The sequence below is a fragment of the Echinococcus granulosus genome, assembly GCF_000524195.1.
Source record: "Echinococcus granulosus chromosome Unknown EG_S00086, whole genome shotgun sequence".
Taxonomy (NCBI): Eukaryota; Metazoa; Platyhelminthes; class Cestoda; order Cyclophyllidea; family Taeniidae; genus Echinococcus; species Echinococcus granulosus.
Genome location: NW_020170466.1, coordinates 74022 through 98847, shown reverse-complemented (window position 1 = coordinate 98847; position 24826 = coordinate 74022). Strand labels below are relative to the sequence as shown.

Here is a 24826-nt window from a genome sequence, read left to right as displayed (position 1 = left end):
CGCCCTTCCACTTCGCCAAACGAAGTCTGAGGACGCTTTTGTTGCCAGTGGCATCGCTCGCCACTTCGATCTGGTGCTTAACATTTTCCCCCGTCTCAAGTCATTCCTTGCCTTTGAAGTGAGTTGTTGTTAAATGACATGTTGACTTTGAGGCTTTCCAGTTTTGGGTTAAATTTTTTCTTTTGAAATAGGTTTAGAGTTCGGTTAGACCTAATATCTTTCTGTTATATAGCCTACCTTTTCCGTAGAACCTCATACATCGGCATTCACAGCAGTATCCGAATGAAGTAAAGTCTAATGCAGGACAGAAATTGATGCTCCGCAACTTTTCTACCATGGTGAGGAAGCCTTAGAAGTTGGGGAGTGTAGTGGTTGGTTACACGGTAAAAATTAATTACCGACGTATTGCTTATGATTGGGCGATATTTTGCTGTTGGCTCTCTGCAAACTCCGTCATCTGCAGTCGATGGCTTCCTCTAAATTCGTGCGCATCATCCGCTCGGCAAAATTAGAGCTGGTCCTTGTTTTAGTGTGAGGCTGGGGTTGGAGTTACCTCCGAAGAAGTTGTAGCTTGTGTGAATCTAGAAGTGTGCAGAACGATTGGAAGATCGCTAGCACAGTTATATGCTGTCAACAGAGGAGTCGAACCGCCCTGGATTGGAGGGACTCATTTCTCATTTTTTCGCCAAGGGTGCTGTCTACGACGCAGAGGACAATGCTTCCACGTCGCGAACATGTCTTCCTCTTCAACCACTGGGTATTGGTCGAATTAACGCAATGCGCTTCCTGTGCCACCTCATCTTCAACTGTCACGGTGTGGAAGGTGCTGAGGTCGTTGAACAGTTCGCTCAATTGGATTTCATTGGCAACATGGTGGTGAGTTACCTGTATTTTCTATCACGTAAACCGCATTTGGCAAGTGGTACTTAAGAATAAACGATGCTGCCCAGTGAGTAAACTCCATGTGTTAACGGCTTTTTGCGAGATCGCTTGCATTCCAGACAGGTGGACCTAATAAGTGACCAAAAAGTGAAGTCGGGTGAATAAACTTAATGAATATGATTCGATGGGAGAAAGGCGAGACGCCGCCACATTCTTGTCCTTCGTATTCCCCTATCACTCTTCTCAATGACACGAATCTAGACAACGCCATGGTCACATATGGAGTTGACTGGAGAAGTGAAATAAAAGCGGAAAAGTGACAAACGGATAAGGCTGGAACCAAGGCAGGGTACAGTTTGTTTGATTCTAGAGGTAGTGTTTTATAGAAGTGGGACTCGTGATAAATTGATGAGTGATAAGATAGTTCACTTAACTTGTTCATCGGTGCAAAAAAATGCACCAGCTAACTTGGTTCCCGCTTTGAAGAACGGTTTCTGTTCTATTGATGCTGGACTCGGGAGTGGGGCAGTTGTTAAAACCCGACGAGATTACGATAGCACTTAATAAAAAGGTTCGCGGAATCGTGCGAAGTTTTAAAAAGATGTCATTCTGTTAGGCAACCCTCTTTTTCTTTCGATCATTGACCTAGGCGCTCTTCGTGATTACGCTTCCACACAATGGTACCATGTAAAACTGCATTGATTGCCAAACATCAGGGAAGGCTCCGTAGAGCGGTTTCTTTCTTTGACAGCATCTGTTTTAGCTCACATCGCTTAGTTTAATGGGTTCACCTGACATTGCTCCTTCTATTTCGCGTACTGCATTACAGGACTCTAGAGCAAGTAATTTTTCCCTTGAAGGCGTCTCTGAGCTAAACCACTTTTTCATCTTTCTCCCTACATTGTCGCTTGATTGTTGCGCCGTCATCCATCTTGATCACTTTTAGACCTGTGCAATGCGCAGGAATGTCATTTCTTCCAATCTTATTGACCGCTCTTCTGCATCCATTACCACAATTTGTGGTTTTTTCGTGGACGGTTCACCTTGTATACGCATGGTCTCACCTCACTGCTAGCCATTATACAGGGTAATTGACAGATGTTGACGAGTCCATGAGTCACACCGTAACTTCAGTCAGCCAGGGTAGTTGCTCTTCTCCCACCGTGACTCCTTCTGTACTGTCCAATCTGCGAAATATGAGGTTTTGTTATTTTGGAATGGGCCCACCAACACGCATCTATGTGGCGTCTGAGTTATCTCGGAAGAAACTGCAGGGTCCACTGAAGAAGACACGCATGAGGTCTAGGAGACCGCTAGGATCCATTCGCAAATAAAGGCCAACAATTACCTATCCAGCCTCGATGATTCGCTAACAAACAGCCAAACCTAATGGTTTTTGTTTTCCTCCTTTTGCTCTTTCAGGACCTTTTCTTCGCCTTTAAATGGAATACTTTGATGCACTGTACCCTGGAATTCCTCACTCAGGTCATCCTTCGTCGAGCCTTCCACTACTCGCCTGCTCCAAAGGAATCAGTGGTCCCGCTCGAGGCCACCAGTGGTACCGCCGCTGCTGCTAGTAAGTTGGCACCCTGCCTCCATCTTGCTACGCGTCTTTCCATCTCCCAAATGAACTAATTTTTCCTCTTTTCTTTCCCATTTCTTTACTCCAGACAGGAGCGCTTTTCGATGGATGCACTTTAAGCTCTTTAGCCGAAAGGGTCTGCTTTTGTTTTTGACATCTAATTGCTACTACTGTAGTTGAATAGTGCAGCTAATGTGAATCCATGACTCGTCAAAAAAGAAATGTCCAATTTTGGCTTGTAAGGAAAGGGGCGTTTCTAATAGGCATACTTACACCTAATTTGGCTAATCACGCATCATCCAATGCCCTTAAACAGCCGGATTGTTTGCCATGGCCACTGATTGATTAGTCAGTAAAGATGTTGCATCAAGTTGCTGTAATGGATGGTTTCAGTTGGAACAAGTAGAAGGACTGGGAGACTATTGACGTGAGGGAGGGGTTCGTGTCTCCACCACTCACGGCTTGAATCGTGAGGCACTGTAAAGGACCGCCGTCTTCTTTTGAACTCCATCCTTGATACTGTATCGGCGGTTGATGTGGCCAGAATTGGGAACAAGGAGGAGTATCTTGGAGTAGTTTAATCCTCAAAATTATGGGATCTACGAGTTGAATGGTATTAGTGCATCTCGTAGGCTTCGATGGGTTTACTTGTCGAGCCTCATTTTCAAGCCATGCATCGCCTAGGCTCAAATGGTACTATGCAGCGAGTCTTCTGTAGGAAGTGAGGTTTCTGTAGAAAAATTTCCTTAAAGTCGTGTAATTGTTTACTAAAACATACGTATTTGTTCCTCGGAGTTTAATCATGGTTCTGTTTCCTATCTTTAAACTGTCTTTGGCCATTTTCACCTGAAAAGGTGGCAAGTAGGAGTTTTTTTAGTCGATTTTGGCTCATCCATTTCCGGTCCCCTTCCATTGCTGTCTATGATGCATTTGCAAAGGCCTACGTGGCTCCAGCAGTGCGTCCTTTTCAGCTTTCTCGGCTAGACCTATCCAAAGAATAATAAGTTCACCTGGGTGTAGGGATTAGTCGTAAAGATAATGAAAGAAGTGGATTTATTTATTTGTTTGCAAAGGGCATTTGGATGGAAGTATTCGTTTTTGTTGCGGTGGTAGAGGTGCGACTGCGCTTCAACTAACAGCTTCATCCATCCTCACTCCCTCCTCTTCCCCCTCCGTCAGAGGGGTTCCGCCATTTCATTTGTGTACTTCTCACTGGGCTAACATGATTAGCTACACCTGTACCCATCCTGTGAGATCCTTTTTTGTCAATTGTAGGTCCTTCCACCAACACCTCTGGCCAGCAACCACAGGAGGAGGTCACATCGGCGGGGCCATTGCCCTATTCACTGCCGAATTCTCTGAGGCCTTATGGCAAAATTCTTCATCAGGTGGATTCTTTATGCAGCCGTATTGGTTGGCTTGAAGTTTAATTGGGAATTTCCGAGTTAGCGGAGGAATCGTATAGTGGATTAGCCACTGTTTCAGTAGTGTTTGAATCTGGATCCATTTGGAGGTCTTCGCCTTTTCGCATGAGACCGTGTGTCCTCATGTATGTGAATCTCCGTTTCCTAAGTACAACTCTTTTCTGTGCCCTTAGAAGTTGAAGTAGATTCCATCAGTTACGAAGCCTTAACTGGACCAAATGTAAAATCCCTAGCTTGTGAGCGTTTTAAGCACCTACAATCCTCCGAATTGAACTGATCTTTCGCCATTTTTGCCGTTTCATTTCGACATCCTGTAGATTTTCATAAGTACAATTGCTACTATCCACATAGCAGTTACTTGCAGTTCGTGGGCTCTGGGCACTTCGAGGCCTCGTAAGTGGATTGGAGCTCCTGTCATCGGGTGTGCTGAAGACAAAGGTTTACCTGGGTTGACCGCTATTCTGTCACTTTTTGAAATCTCTGAGGCTTTAGACTAAACTGAGTCTAGAAGAATAAAAAACCGAAAATAATAGGACATTTTGTTTCATTCTTAAAGACGCGACATTTGAAGTACTCTATGACATTGCTAGATTCCCTTTTCGTTGTTGGAGTTCTTTCCATCGAAGGCTAGGTCGAACTGGCTGCGTCGGAAGGCTTGTGTAATTCACAAAGTTGTGGAACTACCATATGTAAAACCGGTGATCTTTAACCTGAAGTCGTTTTTAATTTTTTCAGGGTAAAGTGGATCCACTGTTGTCTTTTTTGGAATTGAGGGTGCTTTTATCAGAGTGAAAATTTTTTTTTGAATTCAGACGATTGTCGACATCAAATAGTCGTGCCACTGTCAAACTCGAATTCGGCGAGTCGATTCTAACCCTCTAAAACTGACCTGGTTCCTCTGCGGTATTTTTCATCATGCCACTCGATTTCATGGAAACCGAAGGTGCATTGAAACTGGCTTATTTTGCTCGGCTGTCAAAATCATGCGACTGGATATCCGATGAGAAAGCGCCGTGAAGTAACTGCCATTCCCTCCAACTTAAGTAGATCCCCTCAGTAGAATTCACGTGTTCATACCAACTCCATCTGTAGTGGAGTGTAACCAGTTCTGTTTGTCGTACTGTCCAAGTCACCTAATAGTTTGAACAACCACCAACTTTTTGCTTTCAAAGGAGAGCCATCAAAGAAGGTTATTTTTTACTTTCAGATGTTGGTAAAACACCGTTTCCTTGATCGTCTACTCACCGCGTGGGATTTCGACAAGATTTCCAAGTAAGATATTTTCTTCATTCTTCCTTTCTCTTCCTCCTCTTACCGTTCGTTTTCTTGCTGAAACCTCGTCCCTTTTGTGGAGGGTTTATTTTTTTATTTTTTTCTTTTCGCCGCTCTCCGGGGCCATGAAACCCATTTATAACTCTCGCTACTTTGACCTCAAAGTCGAAGCTCACCAAACAGTACCCAAAACTGGTGGATGACCGCCAACTTTTGTTGGTCTTTACCTCCCCCCCTAAAAAAAAAAAGAAAAGGGTGATATTTTTGCATGCTTTTTTCTGTCAAAGTTGATGCAATCGGTAATGTGTGTTTTGTGAGTTATTCTTCCTCCTTTTCTCTCTTTTTTACAGCTTATGCAAAATGTTTTTTTTTTCTGACGCATTGTTGCTCTCACTTTTAATGCGAAAAGGGGGGTCATCAGTGTCTCCACGATAATGAATAAAAAAGTTGGCAACGCCTTCGGTGGAGCTCGATCCACTGGCTTTTAGTAACTTGGAGAGGCATATCATAGATAATGGGCCAGACTATCGACGCAGTACCCTCTACACTTTTCATCGCATTTTACACCCTTCAATGCGAAAATAACTTATTGGTTGAACGAAACTGGTGTGTGTGGTCTGAGCTGGTCTGCCCAAGGAGAAGGAAGGGCGTTGAAGAGTTGTGTGTCGCTATGGGATTTTTAGCAATGTTTGAAGTGTGTAATGAAACCCTTCGCAGGCGACTGTGCTTCTTTTGTGGGTGGCGGACTGAAGACAGATTTGTTCACTTTCTGAGGTCCAAGCAGCAATTACTCGATGTGATACAACTCGATACACCGTGTGGAGGAAAATCTTTCTCTTGCGAAACCATCAAGAATGGTGGATCCGTGAGGAGAAGGTGGTATTCTTGCAACACAGCGCAGGACTTTGTGCCTCACCGTCGCCAAACCAATTTATGAGACGATCCCACATCGTACTTGAGGATGGGAGCCAAGGACGGAGAGGAACACTATGCTCCGTTGTTAATTTAGTACAGACAGATCTAACGTTCATGTTCAGTTTTTTTCGCAACCTCTCTAGTTACAATCAATTCTCTTATCTTCTGGGATTCTTCCTTCACTTCTTGTTCCTGTGGCTCTAGTCGGTTGGGCGTTGCAAGCATTTCTTATCCATCCCCCCAGTTCCGACCATCGTCAAACTCATCGATTCCCTCGTAGGTCATTCCACATGAGGAATGTTTACGTCCATAGTCCACATTGACGAAAATGAATGGGTCCTCCTTGCACATACACACACACACGGGTCTTCAATTGACAGATGGCAGCCACCTTCGCTGAGTGCTGCCTCATACGTTAAACTGCAAGGACGGCATGTCAGATGGAAGCTGTAGAATGCTGCTGGTAGAGACAGTCATTTGCTACCCTTGTCATTATCAACTGGGGCGCCCAAGATATCATAAAGTATGCCAGCCTGGCTCCAGATTTATTGTAAAGGTACAAACAAATATCATTCCGTCGCCTAGTCAATCCCTTCCTTTGAGCTTCATCCTCAGTGCTCCCCATGGTCACCCTTCCACTGTGGCTCTCACTGAAATGGAAGTTAGTTTATTATCGATACAAGACTTCCGAAAGCTGGACGGGTCTGTTTTGTTATCTGAACATGTGTACCTGCTCCCTTTAATAGGGGTAAGGCGGGCTTCCGTCGAGCGGGATACATGGGTCACCTGCAGGAGATGGCATTACGCTTTGCCTGGTACTTCTGCCCAGGCCTGACCGAGTCGCTAGACTACCCGACCTTGAAGGACAGTGACGTAGCAGCACTGGATGACGAAGCTTTTTGGTGGCAGCCGCATGGAAGCGATGGCAGCGGGGACAGTGGTGATGGTAGTGGAGGTGGTGATGGAAAGGCGATGGAGGAGGACACGATGAATAGGAATCTCTTGTATTGGGAATCGAATATACGGAAATGCATACTTGGAGGTGAGTTGAGTTGTTTTTTTTTGGTATGAAACAATTTCATAGTATGCGGTTAGAATCCTTGTAGACTTCTTCAATGGTTTTTGGAGGATCGGGGAGCATTGCTAAGTCAGGAAAAATTGTTTCCTAAATCTTTAAGGTCGAATAGCGGAAACACTGTATCGGCAGGGTTTTCTTTTCTTCACTTTATTCTACCTTCAGATTTGCCCAGTACCACGCTGGAACGTTTCAATAACTTCATCTCGAGTGATCTGCGACAAGCAGTTCGCGTTTCCAACGTGGAACACGTAAGTTCTCCCACCGGAGCGGTCATTGGTGTGTTGTGCTCATCCCCATTTGTTTTTCATCATTCTTCCCCTTTAGCTTCGAAATCTCAAAGTAACCCTTGTTGGAACTCCAAATAAATTGAAACGGACTTCGCCTACTTTGCTTTCTCCAGAAGCTGCTCTCCAGGTATGGGATTCTTTGTCCAAAGAAGCGGTCCACTTATTGGCAGTAAGGCTTATCAGGCGTATTTTTTTGTCACTTTAATTGTCAGGCTTACAATCACTATAAGACGCAGCCTCTCACACTAGCATTCACAGAAAACTTCGGTTTTCGGGAGAACGAATTTGAGGTCCCTTCCGGCGTTTTAGAGGAGTTATTGGACTCGCTTCTCGGCGATCTCGGTGCCTCGTTGATCATGCAAGAATACACAGTGAATTCTATTGTACCACTGAAACGTTTCCTCCCGCTTCTACTTTTTTAAAAAAGTGCTTTTTATTTTATCAGGAAGCCGAAGCTTTGTTCGATGAAGTCTGTAACACAATCATAAAAACGCCAGATGGAATGGAAGTTGGTAACGTGTCTGCTGGATGTCCGGTGATCTGCATAGAACCACAGAGAAATCAAAGTACAGCATCGGTGATACAACTTCCATCACCTTCACAGCAGCTATCGCCATCGAAGTCCCGTGAAAGGGTATCTTTGTGCGCTGCCAGACGAAGAGATTCCGCGGAGAGACAGGCACAAAGCTACAACGTTCGGTCAATAGACTGGCTGACCGGAGTGTTTGATGAGGTGCATACGGAGATTCTGCTGGAGTCCGAGGACACATTAACTTTATTTGACAGTGAGGAGGTTGAAGAAGCGAGGCTGCCACAAGATATGTCAGATCAGGCGGAGATATCGGAAATGGACTTCTTCCACTGTGCACTCTCGCCCGTTCCCTCTACTCGCAGTCCGACTACCGTGGGTGAAAAGGAGAAGGAGAAAGAAGAGAAAGAGATCAGCGACGATTTGGCTGGTCTTGAAAATGATTTGCGCACCCAATTAGGTAGGCGTTATTCGGCGTTATGTTTACTCCTTGGAGAGGCTATAAAACACTAACATCTTCTATACTATGATCAATTTTGCGGTGTTCCAACACTGGAGATACATCTTGTTGATTTAGACAGGGAGCTGCTGTTGCACTCTATGCTGCTAAATTGTTTCTATCACCACGAGCTTATTTAATGGACAAGTAAATACAAAATAAGCTGTCACTTAGTTCCTCGGAGTTTCGTTCTGCCTTTATTCTCCATTCCATTTCGTCGATCATTGTCACCTTAACTCGGCGAGTTGTCTTAATCCAACTCCGGGTCCCATTACTATCCATGGTGTGGGCCACAAAGTGTAAATACGGATTAGGACGTTCAGAGGAGGCGTCTTTAATGTTTTTTTTATAGTAAAGCGTATGACCAAATTACTAGGAGCTTTAAATTTATTATGAAACCTCAATTGTGCCTCTAGCATTGGTGCCGGGGCCGACCCTGAGCAACGGCCGTCCGATGATGTCGTTTGGCCGATCGAGACGATTAGTCTCCAATACCGAATCTCTCTTCGAACCCCTGAGTCCACCATTTGATCGATGGCCAGTCACATCAAGGTCACTGAGTGCTTTAAATTCACCTGATTTACCAGATTCTGAAAGTCTGGTGCTTCCACGTCTGATTCTTGATCGCGACTTGAGATTGAGCTCGGTAGGTATTTGGAGAACCTGACCTAAGTAATTGCTGGATAGTTGAAATTGCGAAGATCAGTCATTCTTCCTGTAGAACTCTTCTCAACAAGGCGAAACTCTTCCAAGACCCATTCAGCCGACGATGAGGTCACATCGACTTGCCAGGACATCGCTTTTGAGATCATTAAACGGTGATTCAGACGTCGCCAATGGGATTTCAAATCCATTTGAAGATCACAGACGACGAAAACGACTCCTAACATCACCGGAGTTGGAAGCCGACACGGAGGTGGAGTGAGTTACTTGAATGATGATGACTGATCAAGTTTATGGTATAGGCTTCTTGATATTGTTCACAACCCCTGTAGGGAGCAAAAGTAGCGTTCGAACTCGGTCTATTTGCTAGGGGGAGATAGAAACGTGCACGGCACAATCATGTATTCCTTTTGACTTTCATGACTTATCATGTCTTCCCTTTATCCACTCATTCCCTCCTATCTCCTAGTGATCCCTCACATAACACAACCATTTGTAAAATACCACCGCTCTGATTTTCCCCCTTTTCTTTTGTTAAGAATCTAGATATCTTTGGCCGCTACGAGTATGTGATATTCGGTGTCTTTTTTTTTCAATGTTTGCTATGTAAAATTTTGAATATATATATTGAAGTAGGAATTTTTATTTCGCGGAACGGGATGGAAAATTAGGAACGGAGGCGACGCATTTCTCATCTTGCATTTTGGTAGGATTATTGGTGGTGTGGTAAAGTCATCAGTTCAACAGTTTATAAATTTGATTGAATAAGGCGCACGACAAGCGAGGGGTTGTGTGAGATCTTCATTGCTTCAAAAACCCGCTTGATGGTCGATGCCGTTGATAAGTAATGTGGGTGTCAGGTAGCGCATAAAATACCCAAAAGCCTGGAAGACAAGATACAAACGTGTTTTACAATAAAAAGCAATGCTTGCAGGAGTGGAGTGTGCGTTAGAAGTAAAGCGAACAAGATCTTTTATCGATAACAGCGGTAAGGGGTCCTTTAGTCAAACAAGTTGAGTCCCACCAGGATACGGTTTTAAATTTTGCTAACTTAAGATCGTGCTAGCAAAAATTGCAACGAATGGACCGGTTAGTGTGACAATTTTAAATTACAAAATGAGTAATTTAAACTGATTTGAAAAACATCAACATCATCTGATCGAGATTTTGATTGGCTAGTGCTGGGGCCTGTGAGCCTTGATAGTCTACGTGTGCCAATCATTTGCGGCACAGATTGTCGGCGGGCGCCACTATGGAGACTGCGCGCTTTCAGTTATCCATCGTTTCTGCTGATCAGCGATTGCCATCGCAAATAGTTGAGATCGAGTCTGAGTGGACGGCCATCGATTTGAAGAAACATCTGAGCAAGGTTTATCCGGGGGAACCCCCGATTGATAGTCAGAAACTAATTTTTGCAGGTCGCATTCTTCCTGACGACTCTAAACTAAGAACAGTTATTGGACAAGAACCAATTTCGCGAACCGTCCATCTAGTGTTGTCTCCATCCGTTGCAACTCAAGCCAAAGCTGCCATGGCTGCTCAAAAACGGAACGATCATTCCTCGGAGGACTTGAATAAATTAAGGGAGCAGTATTTGCAGTACCTCAACAATTATTACTCTACTACAAATAGTGAAGTTTCGACTCTCTCCTGTAAGTTTGCTTCATAAATAGAATGTCACTAAAGTTTACTACTTCGGTTGTTGATTGCGCGGGTCGCTTTTGCTAATCTAGATGTACCACAAACAGGGGATGAAAACGACGCGATAAATGTAGAAATAGAGGTTGCGGAGGCAGCGGAACAGCGTGGAGGGAACGCATTTCAGCATTTGGCGAGGGCTTTGGGCTTTCGACCAGCTCAGGAGGCGCCTGAGGTGCAGAATGGGGATTTGGGTGGTGAAGATCCCATTGACCTCTTTGATTTCGCCTACGCCATCTTTCGTATCAGCATTCTGGTGGCAATTTGTATCACCTACGCTTCCTGGCAACGCATGGCACTTGTCGCTGCTGTAGGCTTATACTTCTACTGGTACGCTTGTAATAGTTCACGACTTTTTCTTACGTCGCTAATTATGTTGACAACCCTTGACTTTATGTGAACCTCCGCCATTTCATTTGAAGGAGTTATGACGTAGGCTGTGTTTTATGTAATGATCATCAAATTAGTTTAATGGCTCTGCAGCTCAATATGTGGTGTTCAACGGGATGTACTTCCCGTGTGCCTGGCTAGGCGAAAACAGAGTTGTAGCTGGTATAGACAGCCATAAGGGGTCCCAAGGTTGAGGAGTAGTAAAATAATCGCATTGTTTTTTCTTTGTAGGCGTAATGGCGCACGTCAGAATGAAGTTCGAAGACGACAGCCAAACGACACACCCGTTCCTCCACCACCATCACCACAGCAACAACAGTCACAAGATACACAGCCACAACCAACTCAGGAAGGACAGGAGTCTTCTACTGATGCAACCACGCAAAACGGGATAAATTCTAGCGCTCCTCAAGTACGTTTTACTCTTTTTATCAACGAAATCTTGTTTAGTCTATTCGTTCGGCTCTTTTCTAACGTTCGACTTCAATAGGGTCGCACTTTCGACTCTGGCTCAAGCTTCTTTAGCCCGCTTTTTCTTTTTACTTCCAACTGTAGTGAAGTGTCGGTGGCGATGCTTTCAACTGCTTAATTTTCTCCTATCTGCAGTCCTTTTCGTTGGAAAGAATTTTCTCTGGCTCTTTATAGCACTGTAGACTTGTGGTAATTATAAGAGTATTTCCAATTTTCTTTCCGTTTTCATCCCCCGAAGGTGTTAAAGGCTTTTAAGATAGTAAGGCTTGAAATGGGCGTCTCCGTCTCGCTTAGTATTTATGTTTTTGTGGTAATGTAATTGTTTATGGTTGTATCACTGCTCTTTCCACTGGTGACCGGTTTGACAGTAAACAGCCCTTCTACCTTTGATGCACTTCAAAAAGACCGGATCTTTTTACCAAAGCTTTGCTTGTTTAAACACCCTTTCTGTTTTACCACTTCCTACTGAAGATTATTTGGCACTCCTCGCCTGCCCACGGTGCTTAGCTTTCGTTCACGTCGGGATGAAATGATGTTAAGTTCCAATTAGGTAGGGAGACACAGTGCCCAGTTTATGATACGGCAATGCAATTATTTAGTGTCCCCGTTTCTAGATTATCTGCCTTAGGTCTTTCTTTGCTTGAACGCGTCTGATTTGCGTAGACAATTTGATGTTAGCTTTTGGAGTGCAGAACGCGGGATGGAGATAGCGTATTGATATGTTTGGTAGGCGTTTTGGTGTGACACAGTGACAGTCTTCAATATTGTCGACCCTTGATACATTTTCGAAACCTGTAGTGCCGATCCAGCTCGTATAAGTGCTAAGTAATCATTTTGAAGCCAAGGTCGCGCGCCGGAATGTCGTTTCTTAACCAACTTATTGACATGCTGCGCGAATGTTGGTTATCCGTCAAGCGTTTGTTTGGCCTCTTGGGTTGTTGCTCTCGTTCTACGTGGGTGCTCAATTCTCATCACGGGTGAACTGTCATATGGAATGCGGTTATAGCCCATATTCTCTGCTTAACACGATTCTATCTGTTAGTACGTGCTTGGTGATTAGGTGTGGTCGCAAGGGCTCCTCAACTGCTGTTCCATTAGCTTTATTGGAATAATTTTGCTCTCGACTATGCTCTGATCACAGTAGGCTACATTCATGCGCCTATAGGGATATTCTTCACTTTCACTGTACCACAATATTGAAAGAGATTGTTGAAACTGGTAGTCTTAGTGTTTTTGATATCGCGCCTCTAAAGTAAAGGATAAACGGTCAGGGCAAGGTATCACTGGATCGTCCTTCACTGAGTAAACGGATCACTGTTCCACCCTTTCGCATTCACACTGAAGGCAGTCGAGTACGCTATACTCTACTATTTCGATCGCTCCAGGGGCCGAACGCAATTGCTAAGCTTTCCACTTTCCCAACTAACGCGAAACGGTGTCGACGACGTCGATGTCAAATAATTCCAAAATGCTCCTTCGATGCCCCATGACAATTACCTCATTACTGCTGTATGATTGAAATGTGAAAACTGGGTGAGGCTTAGCAATTACACCCTCCTCCCATCTCCATCGTAATACACCTCTTTTACATGAGTAATGCGCACCATCTTCTGAATCCTTCTTTGAAAATGTGACACCTGTGATTCTGATAGTTGCTGAAAATAGCGATGACCTTGACTCCGGTAAGTCTGTAACCATTGGAATGTGCTCGTAAGAGTCTCATTTCAAATTGAGGTTAGAAATTAACACAGAAGGTGATTGTCTCTGGCATTGTGATCCCGTCTACTCAAATGTCTTTTTGGTAAAACTCCTGAACTTCTCGTCCTGGTTTGACTACTTCCCCTATCATCCAACCAAAATGCCACCACAAGAAAACCATGGTCACGAGTCGCAGTGATCGTTTGAGGTAATTAAAATGCTGATGATGGTGCATCACTCAGATTAATCGACAGATGATCACAATGAAAGGCCATGGAGGTGCCTATGCCTACAGAATGAAAACGTAACCGCGAATTTCGCTTATTCAAAGAATTTTACGACTTTAACAGCATTCCCAAAATTTTGAGGCCTGTCAAAAAAGTTTCCACCTGGTCGATGAATTTTGACGATATGCATTGTCTCCCTTCATCAGGCAGTCCCTACCGTCACCGCGGCTGCTGAGGGTTCGGCAGGCGAAGGTGTCACCGTGATTAGGCAGAGTCGTGTTGGCCAAATTGCAGGAGCGCTACGAGCCGCCGGGGACACCTCGGTGCGTCTTGTCTGCGCCATCTTCTCCTCTCTTGTGCCTGAACTGCCCGCGCGCATCGATTAGGGGATTCAAGAAGGGGAACGTTGGGTGTTTTTACCCCGCACACCCATCCCCACCCCAAGCCCTCTGCCTACCTTTTACGATCTTTCACCCAATTGATTTGCCCGCTTGCTTGTTTTGTATAAAAGACATCCACTCCGCTTGCACAAGCCCCCAAACCCACACAACAATTACACTCAGTTACCATCATGTGTTTCCTTGGTACACTATAAAGAGGTATCTATTTTCTGCCTGTATCCTCATTTCGCGTGAAGAAACAAGACGAGGGTTGTCACTTTGACACCCGAGTTGTCCCTAAAAATGGGCTTATCAACGTGCTTGAGGGCTGGGTGTGCAGTAGCTTGAATGCCATAGGCGGTGTGCGAGGTGGGGAAGAAGAGAGGTATTGATTTTTCGAGTGACCCTTGGGATCTCCTTTCCACTTGGGCTGTCACGATGTTGGGTCATGGTTGCCGACTTCTCTGGTCATTTATTGACTAGGCAGCACGGAGGCAATGTTCACATTAGTGTCTCGTAAGTCAAGTCACAGAGAGGTAGGATGGCCGAGAAATTAAAAACACAAAACAGAGCACAAAATCGGTTTCTGCGTTGGTGGTAGTCTTATTTTGCAAAGCTATGCCCTCCGCGTGGGTGTCGCCTATAACGATAATATAAGCGACAATAAGAGATTAGTAACAAAATTGGAAGGGAGGGAGGGAATGACTCACGAATGAAGGAGTCGGTGCCTCAACGATCGACTGGCGACTTTCTCCGTCCTCGATATATCGACCAGATCCGGGTATCGACATCTTCGACGTTTTAAAGGTTGTTTTACAGTCTCGACAACTGAAAAAAAAAGAAAGCATGAAATGGTGCGTATTGGCGATATCCACACACCCTGTGCGGCTGCACATGCTCGTGACTGCATTGATCGCGCAGCGCGATCACCTGACACGGAGTGATCGAAGGAGCAATGAATGGGGTCGCCGGCGCTGCCATCGCCGCCGCCATGGTAAATTAAACAATCAAAAGGAGGAAAAGTGATATCAGCTTCTGGTGTTAATATCAGCTGTAAAAGGTGAGGACGGGGGATGCTTTAAAAGTGTTGATACCAGTCGCCCTAACAACTGTATTTCGGCTAGTCTGGAAAGTGTTCAAAATTCCCGCTTCCGATTATTATCTAACGGTAGAATTTTGAGCCGATAATACTGACAAAATCCCTCTCAAAAGCAAAAAACATCAAGTAGCAATACGAGGGCTCCTCGCCACTTCCACTAACCATGGACCCATCTGGCCTTGCTGGTTATTCGTTCGCAATGCAGAGACTTCGCAACTGCTTGAGAAGAGTTTGAATTGCTTGGACTTAGCTGATCCTCTTCCACACCCTCCGTTCTCATGGATTCCACTAGAGAGTGGAAGAAGCCATCGCAATAGCTTTTCCTGTACCACACTAAGTACCATGATCAAAGGGTTTCCAGCTCACCAAACTTCTCCGCATCGACAACTTTAACAGGGAGAGACTTAGCGATCGAAGAAGAAAAAGAGATAACGGATTCTAAGTGGTCCGTTTGAGGCTTTTCGAACTCCGCCACATCGAAGGGCTTCCAGAATCGGTGGAGAGACTCTAATTTAATCCTGCGTTCTTGAGGTGTGGTTTCCTCACTGGGAAGGATGATTGATTCCTGCGGTGCTTCGCGTCTTAACTCCTGTGAATACCTCATTCAGAAGAAAAAAATATAAACGAGTAGGAGAAACGAACATTTAACGCACTTTGATCTTCCAAGAGGTCGAGCAGGTCCGCTACGAAGGGGATTTTGAAGCTGCTTTGAAAGCGAAGAAGAGGGACGGCCTTCCGTCTCCCACGGCAACTTGTCAGTAAGAAGAGCCAATGGTTTCACGGGAATCCGCTCTTCACCTTTATTCCTCATCTCCGTCCCTTCTGCCATCTCAGCAGTGGATGTGGTCTGATGAGTAGAAGGGAGAGAGAGAGGAGGCACTTCAATAAAATCGTCTTCGTCATCGGCCTCTTCTTCTACTGCTTCTGTAGAAGTGCTCGGAAGTTCCTCAATGAAACGCACAGCGGAAAATTGATTCACAGCCTTGTCCAATCGAGCCAGTAGAGATTCAAGCTCATCTTTATCGTCCATAAAGATTGGTGACAGTTCCGGACTATCCGCAAAAATCCGCGACAGCTAGATAAGGATGATTACAATAATTACGGCACAAAGCCATGCCCTTCATCACATCACAGTTAACAGCCGGTTATTCTGGGAGTCAACCTCCCTTAACTGCGTCCGTAGAATTGCACATGAATCTAGCTAAAGGCACTAACGACAAAAATTGTGGCAAACAATGACGGTTACATCACATTACTCCACTCTAGTTTTTTATATTAAGAGGTGGATAGAGTTGCGTAGAGAATGTCCCACATATTTCAGCTAGTCTCGCTCCATTCTAACAGAATAGATGAGAAGAATAATTCCATAAGTAGATAACTAGTAAAATTCGAGCTACTTGGGATACTGCTAAGGTGATGGCCAATGAGCGTAATCAAAATACGAAGAGAACGTTGGCGTCCGCAATTAAAGAAGCGGCAAACAACCTTTATAGAGGCCACCCAGTTGCCCTAGCAGCCACAATGAAGCTAATATCAGCTCAACGGAACGATCATTTCCAATTTTTAGCCGACAAAACCTAAAAAAGTACATACCTCAAGATACTGAGATAGTATTGCACGATGTTTCAGGGCCACATTAGTAAATTCCTGTCCAGCCTCCCGCAAAATTTGCACATCGTCATTTAATGTGAGTTGTACTTCAGGAAGTAGCAAGTCAGAATCACCAGCTACCCTTGTGAAATTTAGTGAAAAGGTGATATTCACCTCTCCTGAAGTATGAAAACCGTGCTCCCGAAAATCCCTTGGACTGGACGACCCAGAAACGATTGAGTTTCCCATCTGAGAGAGATCGGGAACCAGCAACTTCACAATGTTTCCCAAAGATTCCACATTCTCCACAACAAGCGGGTAGTGTTCTACAGAGAAGTTCAGAAACATTTACACAATATTACCTACTAACAGTTTAATCAAGTAGGCACTTAGCTGATACCTCGATAAGCATCCCTAGCCGCGAGCACCCGACGTCGAATCACAGCATCTGCCATTTGTGCTTTTCGACGCCGTTGATTCTCTTCCCGTTCCAGTGTTTCTAACATAGAAGCCGCATCTTTTAACCGAGCCGTCCCACCACTCTCTTCCAGTGGTGTGCGCAAATACCGCATCACGGAGGCGAGTTGACCCCGTGCTTGCGAACTCAGCTTGCTGCAGACACCCCCGCGCTCCCATTGAAGCAACATTTTAAGCATTTCCTTCTGCATTTCAATAGCAGCCGATTCTGGTGGTGGCAGCGCCTTATCGAAGCTTGTGGTGGGAATACAATAAGGCAGAACGTCCTGCATGCTCAAATGATACCGTTAAATGAGATCACACCTGTAGTTGTAGCAGAATGGCCTCCTGAATGCTGGAAGCTAGTGATGATTGCGAAGGCACAGTGGTCAGGAATTTAAGTACTTTGACAACACTGCATCTAATTTGAGCGTGAGGTTTTTGCATCTGCCGAAGCAGAAGTTGAAGAGCATTATCCCGCTCGGAGTTGGATTCACTATTTGGGTAGAAATTACATAAAATAAGAACTATTAAAATAACCAGAGCCTTAAAAGAAGAGTAAAAGGCACACCGAATCCGACTGACTAAATCAGAAAGGAGGTCAGCGCTCAAGGCTTTGGATCCGCCCGTAGTCAGTCGATCGACTAGTTCTGACAAAGTTCTGGGTGGAGGCGGAGATTTCGATTTTCTAGGTGGTTTTGCTTTCCTAAACACCTTCATCCCAACTATGAATAAAATGGAAGTGTTAATTTACACGAACGTAAAAGTCAGAAAAGGAAGAAGAAGACTTGAGCACTGGTGTATACTACAAAATATATTTCAAGTTTTTGGAGAGTACTCAGATTGTACTTTTTTGGATGGGAGTTGGTCCTGTAAAAAAGAAAGTGTAAGGCAATAAAAAACATATTACCAAAAGTTTAACCCAGTTTTCATTATAAGCGCTGCAGTCAGGCTGTTCAGAAAATAAAAGACAAAATTCGCCCGTTTTTACCAATTCGCCGTAACGACCAACATTCAAAGTGAGGCAACCGTTGCGAACAGTGGTATTTCTAGCATAGCAGAACAAATAACTGCAAATAAAGCGTACCCTTGGGTCAGTTGGATAATGTCACCAGGTGATATCAAGTTTCCCTTTTCGTTCCAGACGGACATGTTGATGCATCCTGTGCGATCAGCGACTTTAACTGTTCTAACTTCGTTGCCATCTTTTATGCGAACTGGCGAGCCTGTACGCCAATCAAGAAAGGACAAACGCATAACATCCCAAAAAGAGCAGTGCAGAAAAGGACCCAAAGAGTAACATGGGCAAATATACAATAACCATACTTGATTAGGGTAAAAATAAACGCGGTCCCAATTTAGCTAACCTATTTCGAGAACGATGAATACCACACACACACGTTTCATGTTTGGTTTCAAATCCTTGATTAATAAGCTTGATTCCTTTAGCTCAGCCATAATTTTAGAACAATAAATACACGAATAAACCAGCCCACCTTTACAGAGGGCGGCTCCGTAAGAACAAACTTAAACAATTTAAAGCAAGTGTACGTTAAAATTTTTGGCTTTGAGCTGCTGAATGTAAAACTTTAACACAAAATCTGCGTTTAATTTTCTTAAAAAAACTAATGTGCAATCTTATATTGCAAATTTTGGGCATATGAAACCCTGGAAGAGCCATTGAATTAAAGCAGTGTTCAGTAAGCAAGAAAATACCTTTTTTTGGTTAAATATAAAGTTTGTTTAAGTGCAAAAATGGTAATACTAGACACTTCTGCCCCTACTCAAAGCCCACCTATGTAGTCATGTTATTACCATAAAAATTTCAAAATAATTTTAATACCAGGCTGTTTCAAAAAGTTGGGGAATTTTTTTCAATTCAGCTACCTAATTATAGCTTCTTAAGACACAATACTCAGGCAGAATATATATTCAGCACAGAGAAGGTGTTTCGGCTGTTGGCATGGCCCGAAGACTAGCCCACCCAGTGAGGTACAAGGAGGCTAATCCAAAAGTACAAAAGTGGAGCCTCATCAATACCGAGGAATAAATCACCAGTGTATTAAAAAATGCTACAGTTTTTGAGATCTATACTGTGTTGAGCCATGGGGATTAATGACCTCCCCTCAGTCAAATGTTTGAATTGCTTTGAAAGTTTGTCATCTTGGGCCAAAATCACACAAACATGTGTTTTAGTAAGACATCCAGTAGTTTAAATACCCGTGTTGTTAGACAAAGAATCCTCCCTAAAATAATAAAATTGATCAAATCATACTGTAATCTTACAAGATGCGAACTGGAGGCACTAGCCAATTTGGTGCTCCCGGCGAATTGCTCTGATTAGACATTACAAACCGATTTACGCACAAATCTTGTTAGTTAGTTATTTTAGCGAAATACAGCACCCTTTCTTGCTACGATGCTAAAGAGGACTCGCTACCCTATATTTCTGGCAGGGGCAAGTAAACCCTATCTAATGTACAACTGCTTTGATTTCCGTGGCTGAAAAACACTATTTTGCTTAGCAGAAGAACATCCGCTGCTGGTAGGTGAATTTTAAATTTTCCAGCTAACTGATTTAAAGTAAACTTTGCTCTTAGCAAATACCCTAATCTTGTGTTCATTTAAAGCAATATTAGATATAGGGAAAATCCATTACAGAGCCGCCTGTGGTGTTTGTGAAGATGATGCATGAGTAAACAATCGACGTATCGTCCAATTCTTTACCAAATAAATGTGGTTGAGATGAATTGTAAACAAATTGGCACGAGGGAATAGACGCATAAACTTTAACCCGTAAAAATACTTCAAACCTTGTTTTTTTTTTAAGAAATAGCTCTGCTGTTAACTTAATGTCCTCATAAACAGCGACTGGTATAAGAGATTACTTTATTTAAGACCACATTAGGCCTTTAGCAGCACAAATTTAGCGCAGCTGCACTCCTTAATACTATTAACAAGTGGAAAGAGGCTTTAGATACTGGATAATAACAGGGATACATAAATGCCGCTTGAATTAAGTGCCCTCTAGCTTGCAGGTAAGTAAATGGTCGGCGCTACTAGCCTGCATATGGCTTAGAAGACATCAACTCCATTACATAAACCAAAATAGGTGTTTATTCAAGGGTAGCGTAAGAGTTGCGTTTGAAAAAAGGTCTATGAAAGGACTTGATTTAAGGCTAAATTAAGAAAACGCCTAGATCTTATCACTTCTTCCTTTGGCTTAAGATAGTAGCCTCTCAAATACTTTGTGCTTAGATGTTCTTTTACTGTAATACGATAGTGGCTTATCTCTAGGCGCTGGTGAGGCGCCACTTTTGTGCTTCGAGTAAGCCCCTTTTTCCTCGCTGAGTGGGCCGGCCTTTTGGGCCATACTAATAGCCCAGACACCTCCTCTGCGCTGAATATGTATTCTGCCCGAGTATTGTGTCTTTTTTCGTCTTCAGGGAGTCCCGGGCCGTTACATTTGAACTACTATGGTTTTAAACATAAATAGTTGGTAATGGGGTTGTTCATTTTGTCGGGTAGCGTTTCGGGACTCCCTGAAGACGAAAGAAGACACAATACTCAGGCAGAATATATATGTATATATTCAGCACGGAGAAGGTGTCTGGGCTATTTGCATGGCTTAAAAGGCCAGCCCCACCCAGCGAGGTACAAGGGGACTAATTCGAAGTACAAAAGTGGCGCCTCACCAGAACCGAGGGATAAACCACTATCGTATTACAGCAGAGTTGCTAAGGCAGTGTGCATAGATTAGGTTGAAATTGAATTTGTAAAGAATGTTTTTGACTTCGTTTGTAAATTTTGACATTATTATGAGCAAAATTGTGTGCCCCATGTGGGAATGCTATAATTATTCACACCCGGCCATAGTATGAAATCGCAATCTGAGAAATTGTTCTATTAACCTGTGTAATTTAACAATGCGCATTTTACTGAAAAGAATCCATATGCGAATACGAATTTTGTCAGTAAAATTGTGAAAAGAACCTTGTTATTGATGGACAGTAGGCGTGTTTCGCTTCAAACCTTTGGATAGACAAAGCATGCTATTGGTTTCGATTTCAGTCTGCAGTCAGAATAACCACTAAGGTGCATAAAAACTAAAGACTGGATCATTCAGCTGCAAAATGGCACTTTTTTTGTCAAAACGTTTATTCATAACAAAACATTGACCTCACCTATCCAACAAAATTTCAGTCTATTTGTCTGGTATGTAGTCACCCTATAATTACTTATTTTAATGCCACTAATATAATTGAGTCCATTTTACACAAACACCAGTGGTTTTGCACTTTTATATAATGTAACAACATTGAAGTTTGTCCGCGCTAAACATCTAAAATAAGTGCGCTCCCCATAAATTATTTTGGAGTTATGCGGGGATGGGTGGGACTGTGAGCGTTTTCTCGGATAATCAAGCCCTTGTTGACAGCCTCAAAGAATCATGCGAGATTCCACCGGAGATAGAGCGCGTGTTTCGGCTGGTAGATCGCGGACTCTATGCGATAGAACCTAAAGAGCAAATTTACAGTGACTCTGCTTGGCGGGTTGATAAACTACACCTTTCAGCTCCTGGCATCTACGCCACTGTTCTTCGTGAACTTGATATTCACCCTGGACAGTCTGTTCTCAATATTGGCAGTGGAACTGGATATCTTAGCACAATGTTTGGGTTAATGCTCGGTAATCGGTTTTCTACTTAGATCCTACATCTCTTGCATAACGACGTTGATATTTGTCTATTTTAGGATCAAACAGTGTCAACCATGGCATTGAGTTACACGAGTCAAATGTTGCATTCGCCCGGGAGCGTCTAACTAAGTTTCTCGCCAGTGATGTTATCTACGAACGTGATTTCTGTGAGCCCCACTTCACAGTTGGTAACATTTTTACCGTTGTTCCTCCCTCTGCGACTTCCGCACGAGTTGCCAATGCCGAACCTTCCGGTGATTTCAATTCAGAGGGATCTTCTCTCGACGAATTTATTCACCAATCTCTCCTTTCCCCGAACTTGAATATTAAGCCCCCTCCTCTGATTAAACGTGAATCTACAGATGATGGCAAATATGAATTCGAATTTTGGCCTACTTATGATCGGATTTACGTCGGTTCCATGATCTCATCGCCGGCACAGTTGGAGGCTATTTTACGACTGCTCAATGTTGGTGGAAGACTTGTTGCGCCTATTTACGACCAAGTAGGAACTTATTTGGAAAAATGAAAGCCTATTGCTGTTATTGTTAATATTTGGCCTTCGGATGTTTTATAGCTTCACAAAATTGATCGTATCTCCGACAACAAGGTGAATGATACGGTCCTCATCAGTGTTAGCTTCATGAGCCTTGTTTCATCCTCTGAAAATGATCCCAAAGTTACTCCCCGTGAGTCTTCGACTTCATTAGGAAGGATTTTTATATTATTTGTGGGCGTTCCTTTGGCTCATAGGTGGTAAGTTTATTCCTACATGATGGTAGAAATGTGAACTTCAGCTTTCCTATCGCTTTAGTGCTTGTTAACCATCCAAAATTGTCTCGGCTTCTCAGCATTGTGTAGAAACGTGTTATTCATTAACGCTCCTCTAAGGATTTTTCTGGGATCACTCATTATTATGGTCATAAGGCTTTAAGCAGCTCTAGTTTGCACCCATTCTGCACCATTTTTCCCTTCCAACTGATAGTCGGAAACTTCTAAGTATTTGTGACCTCAATAGCACCAGCGACGACATTTTTTTTGCAACTACCAATACATTTTCCGGAACGGGGCCCTTCATTTCATATTTACTAGCTATGAATCGCCGCTTGCCTTACGCCCGTAAATTAATAAGCAACCGTGTTCGTTTTCATTAATCAAACAAGTAATTGGGGTGCCCATATTTTTCGATACCTCCTATCACGTGGCCTCTGATTACGATATACTGTCACCTGTGCTTAGGTTTGCACCATTCACGACTTTAACTCAAGGAATAAGAGTGATTTCTTTTTTGAGGAAAAAACTAGCTGTAAATCTAAACAAGGGCATACGTTTTATCATCTATGATTGGCCTGTCAACCACTAACCGATGGGACATCGAGATATCGTGCCTAGGCATTTTTAGTGATTGTGTAGCGCGAGACATAGGTGCTATATTTAATTAAAATTCTGAACACTGAATAGATTCTTCAGAGCGAAGGAATCTACCCATCTTTTTTACGTTCATGTGATCCCCAGTGGCTGACATTAACGCGTCCTTGATGCTTTGGTCATAGCTGTTTGGCTCCTTCTTAGTGATGTCCAATCGAGTTTTGAATTAGCAAGGCTTGGGAATTCAACTCGCGATTGCACTGCTCGATAGCAGCTTCTTTGGTACTGTTAACAACCCCCTCAACCACACTATAACCGCAGCGGTCCAAGTGATACAAACAATGGGAACTCATGGTATTCAAACGTTACTAATCACGTGACCAGAAAATTTTCGTTTATCCACCCATACGTCATGCAAGGCGTTCAAGAAGGTTCAGTCTTTTTAAAGCATACGAGGCCCCCTTGGAGCAATAACTGTTTCCAACGTCTTAATCTAGCCTATTTCATTGGTCAAATGCCAAATTTGCACATTTACGCTCATTAGTTCCGTTGATTGGTCGAGTCACTTAATTTAACCACTTGTAGCCAATCGTTTTGTTTCTCCAATAATTTGCCATTCACGGTGCTGTTAAATTGCCTACTAAGAACTTTATTTCTCCGCCAGCGCCAAAACGCACGGTAGAGCGACTGGAGCGTCTCGCCTGTCGACGGTTGCGTCAGCAGTTGCGGCAGGTGATTCTACAACGCGCTGGCGATCTGCCCGATCTAGGTCGGTTTGTACGAATTCGTGGGTCCTCCCCCTCCCTCCCCTCCGCCTCATCCGTCTCCCCCGACTCTGTCTCCCGTCAAAGCCATCTCGGTGGTAAAAGTCACGGCGGAGGGACCTCTTCCTCTACCAGCACCACTCCGTCTGCATCTTCGTCCTCACCTTCCTCTTCCTCGTTGTTGTCCTCCTCTCCTCGCCCTTCTGCTCCTTCTACACCTCCATTGCAACAACAAGATATACCTGAAATCCCTCCAATCCATGTCAACGTCATTGTCCCCGGATCGAGGGCGATAGCGGAACAGATGGATTTTGTTGAGTTCATCTCACGAAACATCCTCAGATGTCAGATGCAGGTGAGTTGTTTCCGATAATCAGCTGTTCAACCTATTATTACTTCGCTGAGAGATTCTTCTCACTCCTCTTTCCTACCTCATTTTTTTCCCAGCAAACGAGGGATAGCCACCGTAACGTCGAACAGACTATTGAGAATACAGACGAGGAAGAGACAGAAGAAGGCGATGAAGAGGAAGAAGAAGAACCAATGGCTGGTCCTGCAGACACTGGTGAAACAGATGCGGATGCAACGAGACGGAAACGACGGAAGAGAAAGAGGAGGAGAAGAGAGGATGGACAAGAGGAGTCGGGGAATCCGGAGACAGAACAATACGATGATGAGGCTGAAGGAAATCGTGGAGAGCGTCGACGTCGAGGTAGACGAGTACGAGAACTGACGTGGCAACCGCAGTCGTACACCTTCCGGGAGAAGATGCATCAGTTGATGAAGGAGGAATTGGCGTTGCCTCTCTACACCACTGATCTCGTTCTCCGTGTCACCTGATGCTTGTTCTGACTGT

General features: G+C 43.9%; 4 protein-coding genes across 4 annotated transcripts; 2 read left to right on the top strand and 2 right to left on the bottom strand. All coding sequences in view use genetic code 11, as the record gives it.

The window, feature by feature from the left end:
- Nucleotides 1–624: 624 nt before the first annotated feature.
- On the top strand, nt 625–14001 carry EGR_07763 (Homocysteine-responsive endoplasmic reticulum-resident ubiquitin-like domain member protein; the record flags this gene model as incomplete). The annotated part of the gene is made up of 15 exons (XM_024497012.1): nt 625–876; nt 2305–2458; nt 3740–3852; nt 5096–5160; nt 6822–7117; nt 7316–7401; nt 7478–7567; nt 7653–7811; nt 7886–8429; nt 8885–9114; nt 9190–9389; nt 10365–10783; nt 10865–11159; nt 11451–11631; nt 13822–14001. 15 exons carry the CDS (start codon nt 625–627, stop codon nt 13999–14001), a joined length of 3264 nt encoding a protein of 1087 aa, XP_024348566.1.
- Nucleotides 14002–14701: 700 nt separating this feature from the next.
- On the bottom strand, nt 14702–17860 carry EGR_07762 (hypothetical protein; the record flags this gene model as incomplete). Its single annotated transcript, XM_024497011.1, has 9 exons — nt 14702–14823; nt 14875–15030; nt 15257–15382; nt 15461–15693; nt 15748–16169; nt 16688–17010; nt 17085–17427; nt 17465–17636; nt 17712–17860. The coding sequence occupies 9 exons, from the start codon at nt 17858–17860 to the stop codon at nt 14702–14704; spliced, it is 2046 nt and encodes a 681-aa protein (XP_024348565.1).
- Nucleotides 17861–17959: 99 nt separating this feature from the next.
- Nucleotides 17960–18598, bottom strand: EGR_07761 (SOSS complex subunit B1; the record flags this gene model as incomplete). Its single annotated transcript, XM_024497010.1, has 4 exons — nt 17960–18010; nt 18051–18189; nt 18228–18366; nt 18508–18598. The coding sequence occupies 4 exons, from the start codon at nt 18596–18598 to the stop codon at nt 17960–17962; spliced, it is 420 nt and encodes a 139-aa protein (XP_024348564.1).
- A 2930-nt stretch (nt 18599–21528) lies between these two features.
- Nucleotides 21529–24810, top strand: EGR_07760 (Protein-L-isoaspartate O-methyltransferase domain-containing protein; the record flags this gene model as incomplete). Its single annotated transcript, XM_024497009.1, has 5 exons — nt 21529–21829; nt 21895–22343; nt 22416–22527; nt 23871–24325; nt 24418–24810. 5 exons carry the CDS (start codon nt 21529–21531, stop codon nt 24808–24810), a joined length of 1710 nt encoding a protein of 569 aa, XP_024348563.1.
- Between the last annotated feature and the right edge of the window lie 16 nt (nt 24811–24826).